Here is a 23,365-nt window from a genome sequence, read left to right as displayed (position 1 = left end):
TTCCAAGAAACCATAAACTCCCTGACCCATTATCAGGGAAAATTTTCACCTCCAGGGCTTCCTATTGGCCCCTGCACCTCACTCCCACCCTTGACCCCCTCCCACCAACTATCATTTCCCCACCTTGGAAAGTTCTGTATAAATTCAAATCCCCCCTTCCAGGAGTGGGCTGAAGTCTGTTCTTTAGACCCCCTCTGTTGGGAGAGCTTCTCAATAAATTCTTTCTCTGCCTGTGGTCAGTCAGTCTCCCTGTCCCAGTAAGTGCCATTTTTCTCCAACATCATGGTGCCAAAACCCGGGACTGGGGTCATGTTGAGACTGACTAGTGAGGAATCTTCCCTCTGCCATGGCTGAAGGCCCATCCAACACCGACATCGAATCTCGGTGGGGTGAGTTAAGATTTTCTCCTCCAGAGGATCCTGCTGTCTCTCTCTCTTTCCTTTTCTGTTGTCCAGGACAACCCACTGGGAGAACCTAGCACTAGGTCAGGATCCTCATCATTCCCCAAGGGCCATGGCAGTGGTATGCCTGCATCCCTGTGGGAAGAAACCCCCTTGGCTCTGGAGACATCTGGCTCCAAGAGTGGTTTCCCGTTTCCTTAGAGATATCTGATCTGGGGACACCTGCCTCACTCAGAATCTACCCTGTTCTAGAGATCCTTAGTCTCACCCCAGCCACCTAAAATGGGGAATGCAATTATGCCCCCCTCCCCCCAAAACCATGCCTCTGGGCTATCTCCTTCAGAACCTTAAACACTGTGCCCAAAAGGAGACAAAAGACTCAAATAACTCATTTTCTATTTGACCTCTGTGTGGCTGCAATACCAGTTGGACAATGAAAATCAACACACTTAATTCCCTAGTTCTCCAAAACTTAAAGAATTTTATCCAGACCAGTGGCAGTCATGCAAGATTCCTTATGCTCAGGTCTTCTCTCATCTTTCTATCTGCCCCTCCCCCATCAATCCTGTTCTTTTACACAAAAAAAATGCTTCAAAAGCTTTCTTCTTCCTCCTTCTGTCCCCCAAATCCCCCAGAAACTCAACTTTGATCCAGCTGGTCAGACTCCACCTGCACTTCCTCCATATATTCCGAAGACATCACATCAAGCCCCCATCCTCCTCATTCTCTAAACCCCCTTCTTCCCCCTCTTGTCCTCACCGCCTTCCACCCCAACTTTCTCCCTGCCTCATAAGACCCCAGAGCTGGAGCTTGCCTCCCCTCCCCACCTTCCTTACCTTCCATACACAGAAAACCCTTCTTCCAACTCGTATCTCTCCAGTCACGCCCCTCCTCCACTGCTGTATGCCTCATCAGCACCCCTGACTTATTGCATCCTCCTCCTGTTCCCTCACATCTCCCTGTGCTCCCTCTTCCCACCCGCCATCCATTCTCAAGCCCAACTCCCCACTCTCCAGGCTCCTTCCCCAGCTCCTGTCCTCCATTCTCCAGGAAGTGGCTGAGGCAAAAATCCCTACCCTTCTCAATCTGATCTCTCCCAGATCAAACACCTTCTCAGATCCTATTCCTCTGATCCCTCTCAAATTACCAATACCCAGCTGTCCCTTCTAACCTTCCTTAACCTACAATTGCCTGCCTCGTACAAGTAAGCTTTCAGCTGATTCCTAAGTCTAAGTATATTCCTAAAAGGCAATAATCCAAAATATATGTGCTAAATATCTGTCTATCTAAACTGTTAAAGTTTAACTGCATTTATCATGCTCGAATATTCCTAACTGTTGCTGAGTACTAGTAAACATGTTTCCAAAAACAAAGTTGCATATTACAAGCAACACTGATTCCAAGAAATCTTGAAAGCAGTAAAATTGCCATACCAAAGGAGTGAGAATTATGAGTCAAATTAATGAACTTTCTGTTTCTGCCTGTGTGCTGCAACTCTTTCTGTGTTTGTCTGTTTGTTCACTGGCAGTATATATAGTTTAATACCTCCAGATGGTAATATTAATTCCTAAAAGGCTCTATTCAAATGACCAAAAATTAAGCAAGTGCTTATATTAATAAATAGGTATGAGTGATGAAAATTGCAAGAAAAAAACAAAGTGCAAAACAAGAACAATGAACTGTTGTAAGCTGCCCTCTGTGGAGAAGAGAGACCTGTGGAAAAACATCTGGAATGCCTGCCAGCAGTGACAGGTAATTGTCTATCGTGTCCCTGCCCCCTCCTCTAACACCTGTCTTGAGACTGTTAAGGCAGATGCCCTCACGAAGATCCAGAGCCATACCATTGAAACCCAAAAAGCAGCCTAGTGGCTCCACCAAAAAAGCCAGCATGATGGATACCAGCTCTTGTGCTGTCTAGTCCAGCAGTTCCAATTGCCTCTCAGTCACCAGCAGCTCATGAACATCACCCATGAGTGTCCATCATGCTCACTCCAATGACTGTGACAATTACCTCACTGGAAGAGACAAAGTGGCCGAGCACAGACTCCAGCAGCACCATGGCAAGTGGATTACATCGGTCCCCTCCCTCTCTCTGAAGGGGCGAGGTGTGCTTTCAGTGCTGCAGACACTGCAGTGGGACTCTTGTAACCTTGTAACTGAATCTTTACAACAATGGACTAAGTCTAAATCACAAGTTAATATAAATTACCAGATGCTCCAAGCCCCAAAAGGGAAGTAATAATAATTTGTTGATGCCTATGCTTCAAACAATATAAACTGAGAAAAATGTGGTCATTTTGATCACTACTGATCTAAGCAGATCTGCTGGTTGGGAATCGTAAATCCATAAAAAAAAAACACTCAAAAACACTGTTATAAAACCACAGTTAATAATCTAAAGTCTCCTATTCCAGCTAAAACTCTATATGTATAAGCCCATCAAATCATATAATTTCACTGTCAACCATTAATGCCATTGTTTAATGATGAATGTATAATCTTATTGTTCCTTTTCCACACACTCCTGAAAGTGCTAACCTCATAGTCCACCCTCAATTTCCTGACTAATTCCTATCTTTACCACGATCATAATTCTCATTCTCTTCCTATCAGCAGGTCCACACATCGTCCATGCAATAGCTCAGTTTATCCAGACAGCCACCCAAGATGTCACCCATAATCCACTACATGATCTTCTCCTGCTGCAAAAATACAGGGCCTGCCACCAAGCCAGAAGCCAAAATATCTCAACGTCTGAATCCCACAATGCCTTCCTGCTCTCCTCTCCACCCAAACCATATCAAAGAGAGTTGAAAATTTTAGTTGTCCTCTGCTCCAATAACAGATAACCCCAAACCCCACCCATGTCCCTAATCCAACAGGATGTACTAGGCACCTGTGCAATCACAAATGAAACTTGTTTTTACATTAACAGAACTGGTCAGGTAAAAAAAAAATTCTTAAAGTCCTGAAAAAAAACATAGAAATCATTCAGAGAGCCCAAGATAATAACTATAAAAATCAATCATGGCTCTCCTCATTCCTTTCTTATTTTTCTTCACCCTTAAAAGCAATCCTTCTACCCATTATAACACCATTATTAACAGTATTGCTTCTTCTTTTCAGCCCTCATCTCTTATAGCTTCTTGTCTGATTCATACACAGAATCGTACAGTCAACAACCCAGAAATATATGAACGGCATCTTTCTGCTGCGTGAACAATGATACCAACCCTAGTGGGACCTGAAACCACAGCCCACGACACAGGCTGGAAGGGAAGTTCTTTTCGCCACCCCTTGACAACAGAAAGTAGCCAGAATCGAGCCAACACCCCAAATCCCCTCACCCTCCCATCTTGCCCAGTACCATATACCCCAATACCCAGGACCCCTATATATGTATCAGCAAAGAGTTAGAAACATTAAGGTTCCCAATAATTAACAAGCTGTAGCTCTGTTTCCCCTGATATGCACTGGGGAAAAGGCAAACCCCCTCCCATGTATCTGAGGGCTCTGCACTTCCTCATGGGTTAAATAAAGAAACCTCATAGAGACAGGAGTAAAAGGAGATAGAGATCTTCACCATCTGCACATCAGAGGGAGATGGAGCTCTTTACTACCTCTACCTGCATGTCAGAGGGAGACAGAAACCGTCACTGTTTACATATCAGAAAGAAAAAAAGAAGCCCTTTAAAACCCTACAAGTCAAAAGAAACATTTGCTCCTGTGGCATTCCAAGAAACCATAAACTCCCTGACCCATTATCAGGGAAAATTTCCACCTCTAGAACTTCCTATTGGCCCCTGCACCTCACTCAGACCCTCAATCCCCTCCCACTAACTATCATTTCCCTGCCTAGGAAAGTTTTGTATAAATTCAAATCCCCCCTTCCAGGAGTGGGCTGAAGTCTGTTCTTCAGACCCCCTCCATTGGGAGAGCTTCTCAATAAATTCTTTTTCTGCCTGTGGTCAATCAGTCTCCGTGTCCCAGTGAGCGCTGTTTTTCTCCAACATATGTCAACTCAAAAACTTGTTCATAGCAGCGTTATTCATAATAGCCAAAAACTGGAAACAACCAAATGTTCACCAGCTGATGAATGAATATTATTATCCATATACTGCACTATTATTTGGCATAAAGAGAAATGAAGTATAGATATATGCCACAACACAGATGAACCTTGAAAAATTAAGCTAAGTGAAAGAAACAAGTCACAAAGTGAAAGCAGCGAGTTCCCAGAAGATGGCAGACTAGAAAGATATGGGACTCCTGTCTCCTTCAGAAAAAGAGCTAGAGGACAGGCTGGAACAGCCTGGAAAAGATCTTCTAGGGTTTAGAACACCAGGCAAAGGCTGGACACTGCCCAGGGGAGAAAGGGACAAAGCAGGGGAATCGTGAAGACCAAACAGTTAGTTGAAACTCATGGCTGCCACTGCCAGCACCCTCCCCACACTAAAGATACTTGAATTCTCAGGCTTCTGGGCCTGGGGCTACAGACAAAGGGGGTTCCTGGGATCTACCACCCCAGGAAAGGGGAGAGAGGGACACAGCCTAAGGTCCACTGAGCTTTTGACTCACATATTTGGTTTGCTGTGTCCCAGGAGCCCTTCCAGGCTGGGTGGGCTGCACCATTGCTTGCCTTGGAGCCAGCAAGTGCTAAAGATACATGACCCTCCCAACCTCCTCCTCTACTAACAGGGACTGACTGTTGAGGACTCAGAGGAGAGTGGAAATATTTCCTAGCCAAGAAAAGGGAGGGGGCTGCCAGAGAAGGCTGGAGAACTATCTCAGAGAAAGATTAATTACTAAGCTCTCACCTCCAGACAGGAAGCTCTGTCACATTGATCCCTTCTGTGTTGCAACACACACACTCTGACCAGGCACTGAAACGAGAGCTGCCAAAGAGCGCCATCTACTGGCAGACCAGTGAAACGCAATGAGAAAATTAAAAATAAGTAGGAGAGCTTTTTTCCAGCTTTATAACTCCCCCCACCGCCTCCCCCCAAGGCCCTGGGAAGCTGGTCTGGAACCAATTACTGGGTCTGGAGCCCAGTTTTGAGCAACTAGCAGGGGCAATCCTAACAACCAAGGCCAAGACAAGAATCAAAAGCGGTGTTAACACACAGCCTCCCACCACTAAATCCCTACAAAAAAAGAAAGAAATTGAGCATCTGAGGAAACTACATCCTAATCAGATGCCTAGACATCAGTAAAAAATTCTAAGCCATGCTAAGAAAATAGAAGACATGGCCCAAGAAAAGGAATATATCAAAGACCCAGAAGAGATATAGGATTTGAGAGAATTAATTAACAAGATGCACACTTATTTCCAAAATCAAATTAATGAGTTGAAAGACAATATAACTAAAAAGATAAATGACATCAAGAAGACATTGAGCAAGAGAAAAGAAGAATTTGAAACCTTGAACAGAAAAGTAACAGAGCTTATGAGAATGAAAGACACATTAAAGCAACAAAAAGAAAAACAAATTCCCGGTGCTGCTGATAAGGATGGGAGCAGTCACGGAAGAACACACAGCAAATGGACATAGAGAACAGACAACTGGGGGGTGGGGGGAAGGGGAGATAAATAAATAAATAAATCTTTAAAAAAAAAAAAAGGAGAGACACATTAGAGGCATACAAAGGCAGGCTCAAAATGAGAGAAGAAAGAATAGCTGATACCAAAGACAGAAGAACTAAAATTGAAGAGAGAAAAGAATGGGAAAATTTGAGTAGGGCAACAGAGTTTAATGACAACACCCATGCAACAACACCCATGTCATGGGAGTTCCAGAAGGAGAAGAGAAGGGAAAAGAGGCAGATACAGTACTTGAGGAAATAGTAGCTGAAAATTTCCCAACTCTCATGAAAGAAATCAATTTACATGTCCAAGAAGCACACAGTACCCCAATCAGAATAAATCCAAAGAGACATACTTCAAGACACATACTACACAGAATGTCAAATGTCAAAGATAAAGAAAAAATTCTCAGAACAGCTAGGGAGAAGAAACCCATCATGTACAAGGGATGTCCAGTAAGACTTAGCACAGATTTCTCTTAAGAAACCATGAAGGCAAGAAGACAGTGGTATGATACAATTAGGACACTGAAAGAGAAAAACCACCAGCCAAGAATTCTTTATCCAGCAAAACTGTCCTTCAAATATGAAAGTGAGTATAAAATATTCACAAACAAACAGAAACTGAGAGTTTGCAAAGTAGAATCCAACTTTGCAGGAAACAGTAAAGGAAGCCTTAGAATCTGAAATAAAAAGACAGGAGAGAGAGGTCTGGAGGAGCGTATAGAAGAAAGAATAGAGTAAGGATAAAAAAAGAGTAAAAAGACAAAAATATGATTTGACATAAGAAAACCAAAGAATAAAATGGTGGAAAGTAACTAATGCATTTACAGTAATATCATTGAATGATGCCCCAATCAAATGACACAGGCTGACAGAATGGATAAAAACAACATGAGCCATCCATAAGCTGTTTAGAGAAACTCACCTTAGACACAGGGATACAAAACGGCTGGAAGTGAGAGGTTGGAAAAAGATTCTCCATGCAAATAATAACCAAAAAAGAACCAGGGTAGCTATACTAATATCAGACAAAACAGACTTCAAATGCAAAAAAGTTTTAAGATATATAGAAGGCCATTATATATTAATAAAAGGGACAATCTGGGAAGTGGATTTGGCTCAACTAATAGAGCATCCACCTACCACATGGGAGGTCCAGGGTTCAAACCCCAGGCCTCCTGACCCATGTGGTGAGCTGGCCCATGCACAGTACTGATGTGCACAAGGAGTGCCGTGCCACACAGGGGTGTCCCCCGTGTAGGGGAGCCCCATGCACAAGGAGTGCACCCCATAAGGAGAGCCACCCTGCATGAAAAAAGCACAGCTTGACCAGAAGTGGCACCATACACACAGAGAGCTAATGCAGCAAGATGATGCACCAAAAAGAGACACAGATTCCCATGCCACTAACAAGAATGCAAGTGGACACAGAAGAACACAGAGCAAATGGACACAGAGAGCAGACAATGGGGGGAGGGGAGGAAGGGGAGAAAAATAAATAAAAAGTAAATCTTTAAAAAAAAAAAAAAAGGGACAATCCACCAGGAAGAAATAACAGTTATAACTATATTTTCACCTAACCAGGGTGCCCCAAAATACATGAGACAAACTCGGGAAAAACTGAAAGGAGAAATACACATCTCTACAATAATCATCGGAGACTTCAACACCCCACCCACATCATTAGATAGAACAACTAGATGGAAGATCAACAAGGAAACAGAGAACTTGAACATATGACAAACGAGTTAGACCTAACAGACATACACAGAATGCTGCATTCAAACTCAGTGGGTTATACAGTCTTCTTAAGTGCCCATGGATCTTTCTCCAGGATAGACCACATGGTAGAGCACAATGCAGCTCTCAATAAATATAAAAAGATTGAAATTATACCAAGCACCTTCTCAGATCATAATGAAATGAAACTGGAAACCAATGATAGGCAAAAAAAAAGTAAATTCGCAAATCTGTGGAGGCTGAACAACACACTTGTAAATAATCAGGGCGTGAAAGAAGAAATTGCAAGTGAAGTCAATAAAATTATTGAGACAAATGAAAACAAGAACACAACTTATAAATACTTATGGGATACAGCAAAAGCAGCCTTGAGAGAGCAATTTATTGCCCAAACGCCTGTATTATAAGAAAAAAAGAAAAAAGAGCTAAACTCAAAGATTTTGCCGCAGAGAAAATGACCCTATTTGGGAGTCACTTAGCAGATGGAGTTGGTCTCAGGGCCACCCCGAGTCCCTCCCCATGAACTTAGCCTGAGAGACCCTGTGGGACTCAGCTGGGCGCTGGCCTGAGGGGCCCCTGGAATCCCACGGAGGAGCTCAGCCCCAGGAAGCCCCTTCCCAGACCCCTGTGCAGGGCTTCTGACTCCAGGTGACCTGGGGAGCCTGTGGCCAGGCCTGGGTGTGGCCAAGGGCAGGGCTGACTGGAGCAAGGATTTCCCAGCTGCCCGAGCCCCGTGGCCCCTGAGCTGGTCAGCACCAGGGCTCAGCCCCAAGGGCTCCAGCAGGGCCTGGCAGAGCTGAGGCCTTCCCTGAGACCCAGCAGGGAGAGCCCAGGCACACACGGTCACAAGCTGTGAGCTGACTGTCCTGGGGAGGGTGGGAGAGGCCCCACGTAGGTCAGCGTCCCCAGAGGAGGAGCAGGGAGAGAAGATGCTCCTTGTCCACCAGGGCTCAGCCCAGGGAGCCCTCCACGGAGGAAAATTATAACAATTGCTGCTTTTTGGGGCAGCTCCTCCAACCAAGCTTTGGATAAGGTGATTGTGAGGATTTTAAAGTTAGATCACAGACAATGTGGCAAGCCACGTAAGAGTTGTCATATTTCGTGTTTTATAGAGGGGAAACCGAGGCACTGGGGGATGCCATAGTCACTGAATTGGGTCCCACAGGCCATGATGGGCAGATGAAAATCTTGGTCTGTCTGCAGCCACAGCCTTGACCTTTCTTCCCCACATGGCCTCATTAGGCACCTGCAGGTCCAGAGAGCAGCCTTTACTCCAGATCCTTTCCTCATGAACATTCCTAATGTGGAGGGAGAGATTTCCATCTGGGAAGTGAGAGCAAGTGGAGAACTAGTCAGCGGTAGACTAACTAGTTACTGCGTCAACAGAGTCCATGCCTAGAATGTCCAGGCCCCTCCCCAGTGGCCTCTCCACGTGCTCACTACATAGACAGGAAATCATGGGTTTGTTTGCTGATGTGTTGGTGTCACCCCCACTGGATAAAAGGACTTTGCTTTCTCTCTCCCCACTGCACGCCCTTCAGCCAGCTCAGGGCCCAACAAGAAACAAGCTCTCCATTGCTCTTAGATGAAGGAAGGAAGGAAGGAATAGTGACTGAATGAATGAGCCACCCTTTCTTCAGAGCTGGAGCCTTGATGCAGATTCCCAGGAGGTTCTGGCCACACAGGAGCCCTGTCCCTCAGGGCTGAGACCTCTGTCCCACACCTCTGACTCCCTGGGGCTGATGCCAGGATGACCTGGGCTGCTTGGCCAGGTGGGGTGTTCAGGGCTCAGCTGTCCTGTTTCTGGGGCCACGTGGGGCTCTTGGTCTTTGGGGTATTTGAGTCACTTGTAACCCACCTGCTCATGCCATGGGCGTTTCTGGCTCTCTATGCTCCTTCCCTGTTCCTCATCTTCCTCCCCTTTCATTCCAGCTGGGAACTGCCCAGCTCTGCGCCGCTTCCTCCTTCCCTTACGCTTTCCCACGTAGTCCTGCTGATGGCTGACCGTCCTGTTCCCTCCCCACCACCACCTGTAGCCAGGCCCACCCTCCCCGTGAAGCTCCATCATGAGCCAATTGCCTCAAGTCAGCAGAAGGTGCTTCCTGTGTCCCTTCCAGGTCCCTTCTCCTTAGTGATGCCAGAATGTGGAACAGGCCATGTGCTGTGGTCATGTGACTCCTTATCTGACTCACCAGAGACTCAGTGGCAGAGGGGAGAGGTCTGCCACCCCCAAAGCACAGGGGCCCAGCTCACCCATTTTTCTTGTAACTCACATCCTGCACTGGAGTGAGGCTCACAACTCTCCCCAGGGCTCCCAAGACCCTTCCCCTTGAGAAGCAGGTCAGGCCAGGTGCTGTCTGATGTCTCACTGTCCACTTCACACACTTATTTCCACAACATAACACCATCGTCGTGAGGTGGGTCTTCTCAGAGGGGAGCTGCCTGAGCCACTGGCATCTCACATGATCACTGCTCAGCTTAGACCCATCCATGTCATTCTTGAGGTCAGAAGAAGTGAAAGAAACCATTCCTTGTGCCCCTGCCAGTCTCCTCCCCTTTTCCTGCTTCTCCTTAGGAATTAATACATGGACACATTTGCTAATTTACTACCATGATACAAAATGTTTCAACTAGTTTGGCTTCTTTCCTCCTTTTATATAATTGAGACTCCTCAGAACTGCCCTCTGATCAATTCTGTCTCTTCCCAGGGGTAATTGAAGAACAGGTTTCAGCGTCTTCCCTTTGGTCATAACAGGTACCTTGCTGGACTCAGAGCTTGGCCTAAGGCCTCAGAGCACTCTCTAGAGAAGTATTCCTTCCAGTAAGTGGTCTTAGAACTTTGAACCATTTTCACATATGATAGAAATTTTCTTTTAAGATTTATTTTATTTCTCTCTCTTTCCCCCCAAATATCTGCTCTCTGTGTCCATTCATTGTATGTCCTTCTCTGTTTGCTTGCATTCTTGTCATGCAGCACCAGGAAACTGCATCACTTTTTCTTGTTCTTTTTGCATCATGTTGCTGTGTAAGCTCTCCATGTGTGTGGCACCACTCCTGGGTGGCCTGTGTTTTTTTTTTCACATGGGGTGGTCCTCCTTGCAGGGGCACACTCCTTGTGTGGGGGGCACCTCTATTCTGAGGACACCCCTGTGTGTTAGGGCACTCCTTGTGCATGCATCACTGCACATGGGCCAGCTCACCACACAGGTCAGGAGGCCCTGGGTATTGAAACCTGGACCCACCATATGGTAGGTGGACACTGTATCAGTTGAGCCACAACTGCTTCACTGAAAGAAATTTAATTCTCCCAAAATTTATACCACAGATCTGCCCAATGCAAATGGTCTGTGAGAGTCAGATCTCAGTAAGTTTATGCTCCCCTCTCTCTCCACCAGTCACCCTTTCTGTACTTGAAAACCTATGATTTCAGGAAAGATAAACATGAGCCCTACTGGACCTCATCAGGCGAAGAATGGAATTTAAAGACCAAGGGCAGAGAGCAGGATTCTGCTGTCAAAGGCAGCCAGCTCCTGCCTGTTCCCACATTCTATTATGGCTCATTCCTCACACTCTGCTGTGCCTTGTACAGGGTTACGGCCTCTTGTTAGTCACCATCAACTGCCTGGGAAGAACTGCCTCCCATGCGGCCTCTCAGCCTGACCACAAAACTACCCACCAGGCTTGTTCTGGGTCTCCTGTGGGTTATTTCTGTTTCCAACACCCAACTCCTGACCAGGCTGCCCAGTGTCCATGGCTTTTGGACAATGAGAGGACCCACACTGCCCATCTCACAGACACTTTTGAAGAATGAGGCCTCCAGGACACAGTAGGCAGGACTGTACATTGTGCAGCTGGGGGGGACCTCAGCAAGCGTATGTTAAGGTGAAGAGGCCAAGGTGGGGCTGGCACCATCTGGTCACTGCAGAGCCCAGGAGAGGTTCCAGGGACCCTGATCCCATCCTGCACCTTCCCTGACCCAACGCTGCCCCTTGTTTAGCACTGGAGAGGGTCTGTGCCCTCCTGGACAGAGAGCAGGGGGTCCTCATGTTCTCTGAGCACCCAGGCTGATAAGCATTTGTCTAGTAATACAAAGTCCTGCTTTAATCTTTTAGAGACTCAGTGTTGGCTGAGAGGCCAGAGACGCCAACACTGATAGGAAGATGCCTTTGGAGGATCCATGTACTGAAGAGGGTCACCTTCTCTCTGCTGTCCACAGCGGCGTTACCCACACCCTTCATCAGGAGCAACACCTCTGACCTCGTGGAGGGCCAGGGCTCCATGGCCATAACTTGTGAACCTGAGACTCAGAACACAATCTACCGGTGGTCGATGAACAATCAGAGCCTTCCAGACAGTGCCAGGCTGCAGCTGTCCCAGGACAACAGGACTCTCACTGTACACAGTGTCACAAGGAAGGACACAGGACCTTATGAGTGTGAGACCCAGAACCCAGTGAGTGCCTGTCGCAGTGACCCCTTCACCCTGAAGGTTTTCTGTGAGTAACTTCTGTTCCTCAGTGGCACAGGCCACTGCCCAAATCCATGCTGCCAGGGGCCAGGCCACACTGGTCCTCTCAGGCCCAAGTGCATAGACCCTCAAGCCCTGGACACCCAGGCTGCCCATGACTTCCTTCGCAGGCAGACACAGCCTTGCAGCCAAGATGAGGAGGGGGATTTCTCCTGTCTAGAGACCCTTGGGGTCAGCCCCTGTGCTGGCAGAACCAGGGCAATGATCTCAGAGCAGACTCAGTGAGCACAGGGGCTTGTGGTGTGTGGACCTTTTAAGGATGAGGGTGGTGTGGGACATGGTCGGAAGGACACTGAGGCCCTGACACAGATCAGGAGCTTCCCCTTCACCTGATGACGTCACTCTGTGGACTTATTCTCTTTGCTCCAGATGGCCCCGACACCCCCTCCATCTCCACCCCTGGCTCCAGTTACCCTCCAGGGGCAAACCTCAGCCTCTCCTGCCTCGCGGCCTCTAACCCACCCGCACAGTATTCTTGGCTTATCAAGGGGAGGCCCCAGCAATACACACAAGAGCTGCTTATCCTCAACGTGTCTGTGCATGACAGCGGATCCTACACCTGCCATGTCCACAACAGCGTCACTGGCCTCAATAGGACCACAGTCAGGAATATCACGGTCTCTGGTAAGTGGCCCCTGGACCAGCAGCCCTGAGCCTGGTTTTCCAGAAAATCCTGGACAACGTTCTTTCCCAGCCTGTGTTCAATAGAAACCTGCAAATACCAAACTCTCCCTACCCTGGCTTCTCTTGTTTCTCAAGGTAGATCCTGGTTCCATCTGGAATGTGGGGAGGGGGTTTTATTGACCCAGAGACCCCCATGTAGTGGAAGAGGCTCCATAGACGGGAAGGGAAAGCTCCCTCAAGGTCAGTTTGCTTCCTAATGCCACTACCACGTCCCTTTCTTTTGTCTCTGATTTTTCTTAACTTCATGTCCCACAGTAACACTCAAGCCTTTGAAACAAGCTCACAATCTTGTTCCCCAGGTGAGGGCTTGACCAAGCTCACTGAGGAGATGAGCAGGACAGAACTCTGCCTCGCTGCTCTGCCCCCAGCCCTCCATGCCCTGACTGTCTGACACAATCTATGCTTGGACTGGAAGGCGGGGGAAGGACACATGTGCCTTTGTCCTGCAGTCTCTCACGAGTGCAGTCAGTGGACACCGGAGCCTCCCTTGGGTCAAGCAGTGGAGAAATAGGAAGAAGTGAGCTCCAGGGCAGAACCATCTGCACAATGTCACAGCTGTGTAACGCTGTGGACACTGGCCACATATGGTTCAGAAGAGAACAATGATCAGGATGTACATACACATAGGTGGATGCACCCATGACAGACCTCTTGGGGGGAAAGGGCAGCACCCCAATGACATAGTGCACAGACACTGGTACGAGGACCAGCCTTTCATTAACATGAAAACCACTTCTCTCTAGAGGTTTCCTTCAACGTGTTGTTCAATCCACAGTCAGATTGTCTTCTTTACATGGAGAGAAACTTTAGGTGGAACCTCTAGAGACCTGAAGGCTGGTCTGGGCCATCCTCATTCCCTAATGACTCTTGGCACATTAGAAAGTGCCTTCCCTGCACGTGTAAAGTGCTCCTGGCCCCAGAGCTGGGCAGGGCTGGAGAGATGCCTACATCAATGTGCACAGAAGCATAGGCAAGTACAGGCTCCTGCTCTTTATAAATCACACAACTCCAGGAAGATCCAACTCCATGGGAGGCTTATTCTACCTGCAGAAGGGATTGGTGCCCCCATGGCTGAGAAGAAGTTCCCAGGGCTGATTCCCCAGAGATGCCGCGTGACCTGTCAGAGGAGCAGCCTCTCTTCCTTGTCTTGGGGGGCAGCCCTCGCTTACCCAGGTCAGGTGAACAGAGACACATGACCATCTGCAGGCCAGAGCTGTGCTCTGGTCACCTCAAGAGCTCACTGGGGACCTGGAAGCTGGCCGAGGGCTCTGAGGAGGAGAGAGCCCCCAGGCCCTTTCCCTCAGTCAGTCTCAGCCTCCAGGGCAAGGACTTTCATCAACCAGCAAGACTGTCACAGAAGGCAGGGGCTCTGCGGCCCTGGCCTCCCTCACAGTCTCTACCCCGAGGCTCATCAATGGGCAGAGCATGCAGCTCACAGAGAGGGTGAAGCCCTCGCGGCACCCTCTGCATAGACCGGGTGAGGACCGAGGGTTCGGTGATTGTCAGGGTGCAGCTGCCACTGAGAGTCGCCCCCTCAGGCTGAGGGAGGACAGTGAGAGTCCTCTCCTCCCATCCCCTGAGCTATTATTAATCTTGAAATCGTACTTGTCTTATCTACAACAGTTGTTATGATGCACTGGCTTTGTAGTTTGCTTGTGAATGGCCAATGGATTTCATGTGGGAAGGCCTGGGAAGTCTTGTGTTGAGTCCACAGGTGCTAAAAACCTTCACTGTTATTGTCATTACTGTAGGGCCACAGCCGCCTTCAGCTCCAGATCCCACCCCGTGGGTCCCAGCAGAATTATCTCTGCCATGGAACCAACATCTTCTTCCCCCAAGGGTGGCTGTGTCCTGTGCAGGAAGTGGGAGCACTGTGCTCTGCACCTGGAGCACGATCCACCCCCGGGAACCACAGATCTCAGTGGGTGGGTGTAGGGGACAGTGACTCCAGATTAGACAGGAGGACACGGTGTGGTGAAGGAGGCACAGCTGCTCATTTGTGCCCCTCCCCGGGCTCCTGCCCCAAGAGGGCTGTTGTCAAGTTTGGAGAGACGAAGTTCAAGCCTAGATCCTGGATGAGGAAGATCCGCTGAAGGTCAGGGACGACCTAGAATGGGGTTCCCGTCCCTAACACAGACACCACGCACTCAGCGCACCTCGGTTTTCCTGTGCAGGGCTGTTTGGGAATCAGGGCCTCAGGGATTCCTGCAGGGAGAGGACCCCTGGGCTAGACCCACCCAAGGCTGGCATTGACCAGGAAGGGACTGCTGCCCACAAGGCTGGACCCCACCCCCTTTAGGGAGATGCTCCCAGGGGCTCCTGCTGCGGGAGGGCAGGTCCAGGCTGAGTCCTGAGAGGGGGGTCCAAGCCCCCAGGGAGGAAGTCAGGCCTCAGTCTCCCCCTCTGTCCCTGCAGATAGTGCTTCTGCTGGGGCCGTCGCAGGCATCGTGACGGGGGTCCTGGCTGGGCTGGCGCTGACTGAAGTCCTGGGCTGGTTCCTGCTGCGCAGGGACTCTGCAGGGTAAGGTGGGCTTCCCAGGGCCTGAATCTCCTGGGGTGGCAACGCTGTGTGGAGTGGCGAAGGTAGCCCCTCTGTGTGAGGGGCCCTGCCCACCCCCTCCTGAGCCCTGGCCCCCTGGAGGCCGCCCACTCTTCCCCAGCTCCTTCCTCCTCAGCCCTGAGCTCCCAGGCTGTGGGTCTCACTCCCCATCAGGGCTCAGAGGGAAGAGAGCTCCTGGGGAAGGAGGTCACAGGGGAGACGGTTGAGAAGAGGGAACAGGGGAGTGGGGAGGGCGGGAGGTATTCGTGGAGGACCCAGAGTCCTGGCACCTTAGGTCTGCTGAAGCCTCAGGATCTGAGATCAATGGCCAAGGTCACACCCCTGATGTGCAGCTCCAGGCCCGGACGGTGCAGACAGGGGTCCTGGCCATGGGAGCTGTGTCCTGGGCTGTCCTCGCACCTCTCGTCATGGGGTATGGAGATGCAGGGATGGGCCTGTTGGCGCATTTCCACTGCCCTGGCTGAGGGAGGGTCTGCAGCCGCAGGGGCGCCACAGTCCCTGAGGGTCCAGGACACACTGAGGTCCCTGGTGTCCTGCACCAGGCACTACGGGCTCCCTGAGGCCCAACCTTCACTCAGGTCACTCTGGCTGTCGGTTCCTCTCCTGTGCTCTGGGTCCTTCCGCATACACAGTGGGGAAAGGTTGAAAGCTTTCCCTCTAAGATCAGGAACAAGACGAGAATGCCCACTGTCACCACTGTTATTCAATATTGTGCTAGAAGATCTAGCTACAGCAATTAGACAAGGAAAAAAAGGCATCCAAATGAGAAAAGAGAAAGTTAAATTCTTACTTCACAGATAACATGATCCTATCTTTTCAAATTTCTGAAATGTCTATGACAAAACTACTTGAGCTAATAATCAAGTTCAGCAAAGTGGCAGGATACAAGATAAATATCAAAAATCAGTAAGTTTCTGTATGGTACTATTGAACAATCTGAGGATAAAGTTGTGGGGGGGATTACATTTATAATAACAAAATATTCAAATACCTAGGAATCAATTTAACCAAAGAAATACAGGACATATATGCAGAAAACTACAAAACAATGCTGAAAGAAATCAAAGAAGGCCTAAACAAAAAGAAAGACATTCCATGTTCATGGTTTGGAAGATAAAATATTGTGATGATATCAATCCTACCCAAACTGATTTACAGATTCAATGCAATACCAATCAAAATTCCAACAGCCTACTTTACAGAAATAGAAAAGGCAATTACCAAATTTATTCTGAAGGGAAAGTGCACACATATAGTGAAAAGAATTCTAAAAAAGAACAGTGATGTGGGAAGGCTTTCACTGCCTGAACTTGAAACATATTACAAAGCTACAGTTTTCAAAACAGCATGGCACTAGCATAAAGATAAGCACATCAAACAGTGGAATAGAATTGAGAGTCGAGAAATAAACCCTGACCTCTGTGGCCAACTGGTTTTGGACAAACCTACTGAGTCCATGTTAACAGGCCAAAACAGTCTTTTCAAGAAATGGTGCTTGGAGAACAGGATATCTGTAACTGAAAGAGTAAAAGAGGAACCCTATCTCATTCTCTAGACAAGAATCAACTCAAAATGGGTAAAAGACTTAAATATAAAAACCAGGACCATAAAACTATTAGAAGAAAATGTAGAGAAACATCTTCAAGATCTTGTGGTAGGTGGTGGTTTTATGCACAGAGCACAAGCAACAAAAGAAAAAACAAATAATTGGGACCTTCTCAAAATTAAACACTTTTGCACCTCAAAGGACTCTGTCAAAAATGTGAAAAGGCAACTGACTTACTGGGAGAAAATATTTGGAAAATACATATCTGATAAGGGTTTAACATCTATGATATATAAAGACATACAACAACTCAACAATAAAAGACAAATGACCTGATTTTAAAATGGACAAAAAACATGAATAGACATTTGTCCAAAGAAGAAATACAAGTGGTAAAAAAAAACTCATGAAAAAATGTTCAACATCATTAGCAATTAGGGAAAAGCAAATCAAAACTACCATGAGATATCAGTTCACACCTATTAAAATGGCCACTATTAAAAAGTCAGAAAACTATAAGTGTTAGAGAGGATGTGGAAAGATAAGAACACCTATTCACTGTTGTGGGAATGAAGTATAGTATCACTACTGTGGAGGACTGTTTGGCACTTCCTAAAAGCGGAACATAGATTTGTCATGTGACCTGGCAATACCACTACTGGGCATATAACCAGAAGAAGCAAGAGCACTGACATGAACAGACATCTGCACACTGATGTTCATAGCAGCATTATTCATGATTGCCAAAAGATGGAACAACCCAGGTGTCCAACGACCGATGAATCAGTAAACAAGCTGTGGTGTGTACATACTATGGAATATCATGCAGCTGTAAGAAGAAATGAAGTCATGAAGCACATGACAATATGGATGAGCCTGGAGTAATTATGTTGAGTGAAACAAGCCAGACACATAAGGACAAATACTGTATGATTGTGCTTAATGAACAGAACATAATGTGTAAACTCATGGAGTCAATAACTAGATTATGGATCATCAGAAAATAAAATGAGGTTAGAGAATGGAAAACTGAGGGTTAACTTGTACAGAACTGGTAAAAAATGTTGTTTATTAATCTTTGGAAATGAATAGAAAAGGTGAAAGCTCAGCATACCAGTTTGTAACTAGCAGGGCTATTTTATGGGTATGTCAGTGGTTGAAAAGGAAAGACTAAAGTCATGTATTTTTTTTTTCTAAAAGGAAAGTTAAAGAAATGTAACATGGAGTTGTATAGTATAGTGAAACCTCAAGTGAAATGTGAATGAGTAGTATTGTATATTTAAGACTGTTTTTTATGAAACTGAACAAATGTTATGTGTTAATATTGCAAGATGTTAATATCAGGCAAAAGAAATCAATATGTTAAGTGAAAGAGACTAGTCACAAGGTACTACATACTGTATGCTTCCTTTTATATAAAATGTAAATATAAATCACCGTATCATGGTGTAATTAGATTAGTGGTTATTTAGAGTTGGGACAGGATAAAAGGATTGAGCAGTGACTGCTAAGGTGTGTGGAAGTTTTCTCCTTGGAGTACTGAAATTGTTATAAATTGTGTGTGTGTGTGATAAATACACAATGCTGTGATTATACTGCAAGCCATTGATTGTACACTTAGGATGGATTGTATGGTATAGGAGTTTGATATTATTGATGAATTCCAAAAAGAAATACTGGGTTATGTTTGTAAACTGGTCTTTTCTTCTGGGCATATTAGATTACATTGAGGGAAGTGGTTGTGGCTCAAGTGGTAGAGCATCCACCTACCATATGGAGGGTCCAGGGTTTGATACCCAGGGCCTCCTGACCTGTGTGATGAGCTCGCCCATCTGCAGTGCTGCCGCATGCAAGGAGAACTGTGCCACACAGGAGGGTCCACCATATATGGGGGTGCCCAATGCACAAGGAGTGTGCCCTACAAGGAGAGCCACCACACATGAAAAAAAAAAAAAGCACAGCCCACCCAGGAGTGGCACCACACACATGGAGAGCTGACACAGCAAGATGACGCAACAAGAAAAGTGATCCAGTTTCCCAGTGTCACATGACAAGAACACAAGGGGACAGAGATGAACACACAGAGAATGGACACAGAGAATAGACAATGGGGGGGAGGAGAGACATAAATAAAAAATAAAATCTTAAAAAAATTTTTTTTAATTTTTAAAAAAGATCATATTGGATTCATACTCTTCGCCAGTAGGGCATTGAGTCCCCAACATTTAGTGGGTGGGGACTCACAAATAAAAGGCTTGGCAAAGGACAGAGTTAAGGGTTTCTGATATTGGAGTTTTGATGTTGGAGTTTGATGCTGAAGTCTTAACCTGGAGCCCCGGGAAGGAAGCACACAGAGGAAAGAGAAGCAAGCCCAGGAAGAGAGGAAACCAGGAAGCCTGAACACAGGCAGGTGTTGCCAGCCATCTCGCTCCACCACATGGAAATAGACTTTGGTGAGGGAAGTAACTCATGCTTTATGGCCTGGTATCTGTAAGCTCCTACCCTAAAGAAATACCCTTTATAAATCCAACCGATTTCTGGTATTTTGCATCAGCACCCTGTGGCTGGCTAATGCATATGGTATGTGAATATATCTCAATAAAGCTTCTTTTTTAAAAAAGCAGGCCCAGTCACTGAGCCGTCACCGAGGACCAGCAGCCTCCCCCTTGAGCCCCCTCACCTCCTGATGCTCCGAGCCCCCTGCCCGCCTTCTCCCTCTGCCGCCTTCCACAGGCCGTTCCCACCGAGGAAAAGGAATTGTGTGGTATGTCCGCTATCCCTGGCTAAAATGCAAGCTCTAGTTATTCAAGATGGTTAGTAAAATCTTTCGACCCCTTTGCTGATGCACATAAGGGCGATGACCTGCCTCCTGCAGGCACTGAGGATCATATCCCTGTAAGAATTCAACAGAGAAACGGCAGGGAGACCCTTACACCATCCAAGGGATCGCTGGTGATGACCACAAAAAGAAACTAGTGAAGGCGTTTAAGAAGACGTTTGCCTGCAGTGGTGCTGTAATTGAGCATCCAGAATATGGAGAAGTGATTCAGCTGCAGGGTGACCAGTGCAAGAACATATGCCAGTCCCTTGTGGAGACTGGACTGGCTAAGGGCACCAGCTGAAGGTTCATGCGTTTTAAGTGCTTGTGGCTCCCTGAAGCTGAAGAGAGGATTTCCTTGCAATGAGAAGAAAATTTCCCTTCTGTCCCTTGTCACAAGTTTAAAAACCTCACAGCTTATATCATGTAACCATTTGGGGACCCCTTTTAACTCGGACTAGTGTAACTCCTTCTTGCAATAAACTGAAAAGAACCATTAAAAAATAAAATAAAATAAAAAAGGCAGAACTGTTCCTGGTGTATTGCCTCGGCTGCCTTTAGCAAACTAAAACAGGCTTCTCCAGGTAAGTAAGAAATACCAGCCCAGCGCATCATGTGAGGTCAAGAAGCCTGCTGTTGGCCCTGCTCCAGCTTCCACCAGAGTGCCCCCATCCCTGCTCTTTCCTATCTTCCCAGATCACTCTCTGTATCCCCAGTCTTCCTCCCCTTCCATGCCTGAGTTTCAGTCCCTCTGAACTCGCCCTCCGTCCAAGGTCAGACTCAATGATCTCAAAAATCTTGGCCCCATTTCGCCCCTCTTTTAACAGGAAGCAGCCACTAGGGGGCACTCGTGCCCCTCTTGAGCTCCTTTTGGCTCTTCAGTGTCCTGGACAAATGCTTGAGGGCGCTTTACTGCCACAACCCACAACCCTCAAATACTCTTGATTGGCAGTCACCAGGGCACAGGTTTGTGCACAGGGTCTGCAGGAGCAGGGGACTCAGCACCTCCCATCGCCCCAGGATCAGGCCTCAGGCTTTGTTGATCTTCTGGATTCTATATTTACCTTCCAGTTTATTATTTTTCTGCTTTAAGAGTATTACCTACTGTCTTCTACTCTGTTTATGTTTATTCTGTTCTTTTTTCCTCCATTTTCTGAAGTTGCACAATGATGAGCCTCCCTTCGGGCCCCACATTGGGCGCCAAGTGCTGAGATCAGCTCTGTGATAGGTGCACTCCAAGGGAAGGAAGGCAACTCAGAACTCTACAAAATAAAGCACAGAAAGAGAGACACAAGAGAGGAGATAAAGACAGGACCAGGGGACTCACAGCTTCTGAAACTGAGAGGCTCCACCCTAGTTTCCACATTGTACTTATTGGAAACTACCGAGCAGGTGTTGGCTCTCAGAACTGCAACATCATCTACAATAATAGGGAACTGCAACATCTACAATAGGGAACTGCAGCATCGGCAAAGTTCAGCTACAATCTAAACGATTTTTCCCACAGCACTATGAGCCCATTTAATCGATCTTCAATGATATAAGCATTTAGAGTTACGAATTCCCAGGAAGTACTACTTTAGCTTCATGCCACAGTTTTTGTATAAGTGTATTTATTTATTTATTTTAACATATAAATACAAATAATTTAAAAAGACAGAAATGAGAGCAGCCATATACGGCAGGGGAAGCATAGAGAAATTCAGAGGTCATTATTAAGAGGTAGAACATTTTTTGTTTGGCTGGTTTTTATTTGTTATTTTTATTGGAATAGTGAAAATGCTCTAATAATGGCTGAAGTGGTGAATGCACAACATGTAATTATACCAATTACCATTGATTGTATACTCTGGATGGTTTGTATGCTTTATTAATATGTGTCAACAAAATTAATTGAAATTTTAAAAGTGGCCAACCCCAAATCATGATTGGACTTACAGGCTCCAAAAGTATGAGAACATAAATTCCTGTTTAAGCCATATGTGTGTGTGTGTGTATTTATTTTTAATTTCGTATTAGATCTTTACAAATATTCACCATGGTGTTTCGTTTGGCCTTTATATTTTAAATACCCAACCCTTTGTTTCCTTGATGACTTTTTATTGCTTACTAACTTGATTGTGATCTATGCAAAACACGTGATTGGATGAAATGGGGTAATCCCGCTGGGGTCCCTCTGGGTCTTGCCTGGAGCAGATGAACTGGAGTCCACACCTCGATGGTCCTGAGAGAAGGCAGGTCTGTAAATGCGGGTGGAAGGACTAGAGACAGTGGGGTTTCAGTTTCAAATCCGCCTTCACTGAAACAGGAGGACAGATTTTACAGGGAATCAAACAGGGAGGGCGGTGGGGCCACCATCACAAGGGGAGGGTACACGAGGGTGAGCCTAGTTCTGAAATAACCATAAGCAAAGGTAAGGGCAGGTTAGGGAGTTTTAGTAATTTCAGGTATTAACTTTTGGCTATTCTTAATATACTGGAAAAGTAAGAGAAAGCATTCATGTACTGTTTCGGTAATCACAATTATTCGTCAATTCTTAATGTTCAGTTAGATTCAAACTTCATTTTCACTTCAAACTGGGCAATTTTGATGATCAGCTAAGTGACTAAACTATTCTAACATTAGTTTATGGAGGATACCCTGCGAGAGTCGAGAACCTGATATTCGCAGAAACCAAGGTGGGGTGGAATTAAATCGCGATGGTGACACTGGAATGATAATGATTTTACTAACCGTCTTGAATAACTAGAGCTTCCATTTTATCCAGGGAAATATAGAGAGGAAATGGAGGCTAACTGAAGCAACCTGACATATCAACAATCCTTCGTGGTGCTGACAAAAGCCCCTACCCCAGCCTGGGAGCAAGAACTGTAACCAAGAGTTCAACGTGACACCAGCAAGGCCGGCTCATCTTCACCCAGTGGCCACAATCTTACGTCACAGTTATGCTTGCTAAGTAAGGATCTGGGCCTCAGCACACCCTGCCCAGACAGCCCCTAGGCCAGTAGTAACCATGAATTCTGTCCACTTTATCCCTCCCCACTCCCCACACCTTCCCTTTGTTTCAAGCAGGCATGGAAGCTGTTCCCCTGCTCATCTCTTTGAGCAGAAACCTCTTTTGGTGCTGCTCCTGCATTAATGCCACTTCAGCTCTATAGACTTGACCCGTAACCCCTTTTTTCCTCTCACACCCTCTTTTTAAGTCAGTTTATTTTATTTACAGCACCACACTACTGGGTGACTAGAAGTGGGACCCCAAGGTGGATGCCGGGAAGACGCCTTCCCCACATCCGAGAGGAGCCATGGGCCTCGGGAATCCCGTGTGGTCCATCCACTCGAGGGTTCTCTCTGGGGGTCATCTCCCCTCTGGGATCTTTGAACTCCTTCCATGTGGCGGTTGAGGTCAAAAGCTCTTTCTTGAGCTCAGGTCTGGGTGGGCCCTCTGGCACAGCCTCCGTTTTCAGCCATCAGGTAAGAAAATTCTCTTCTGTTTGTTTCTTTAC

The 23,365-nt window shown here is 46.7% G+C and overlaps 1 protein-coding gene across 1 annotated transcript; it reads left to right on the top strand.

The window, feature by feature from the left end:
* The first annotated feature begins 346 nt into the window (after window positions 1–346).
* Window positions 347–15,962, top strand: LOC139436829 (cell adhesion molecule CEACAM1-like). Its single transcript, XM_071208997.1, has 5 exons — window positions 347–384; window positions 11,840–12,222; window positions 12,624–12,878; window positions 15,354–15,459; window positions 15,773–15,962. The coding sequence occupies exons 1-5, from the start codon at window positions 347–349 to the stop codon at window positions 15,960–15,962; spliced, it is 972 nt and encodes a 323-aa protein (XP_071065098.1).
* The last annotated feature ends 7,403 nt before the right edge of the window (window positions 15,963–23,365 follow it).

This window comes from Dasypus novemcinctus, chromosome 18 (genome assembly GCF_030445035.2).
Source record: "Dasypus novemcinctus isolate mDasNov1 chromosome 18, mDasNov1.1.hap2, whole genome shotgun sequence".
In the NCBI taxonomy this organism is placed as follows: Eukaryota; Metazoa; Chordata; class Mammalia; order Cingulata; family Dasypodidae; genus Dasypus; species Dasypus novemcinctus.
Note: the sequence above shows the minus strand (reverse complement) of the source record. Positions and strands in the feature narration are given on the sequence as shown.

Coding starts and splice junctions, on each gene's coding strand:
- LOC139436829 (XM_071208997.1), top strand. CDS start 347: ATGGCTGAAGGCCCATCCAACACCGACATCGAATCTCG. Junction 385..11,839: donor AACACCGACATCGAATCTCG/GTGGGGTGAGTT, acceptor TTAATCTTTTAG/AGACTCAGTGTTGGCTGAGA. Junction 15,460..15,772: donor CTGCGCAGGGACTCTGCAGG/GTAAGGTGGGCT, acceptor CTGGCACCTTAG/GTCTGCTGAAGCCTCAGGAT.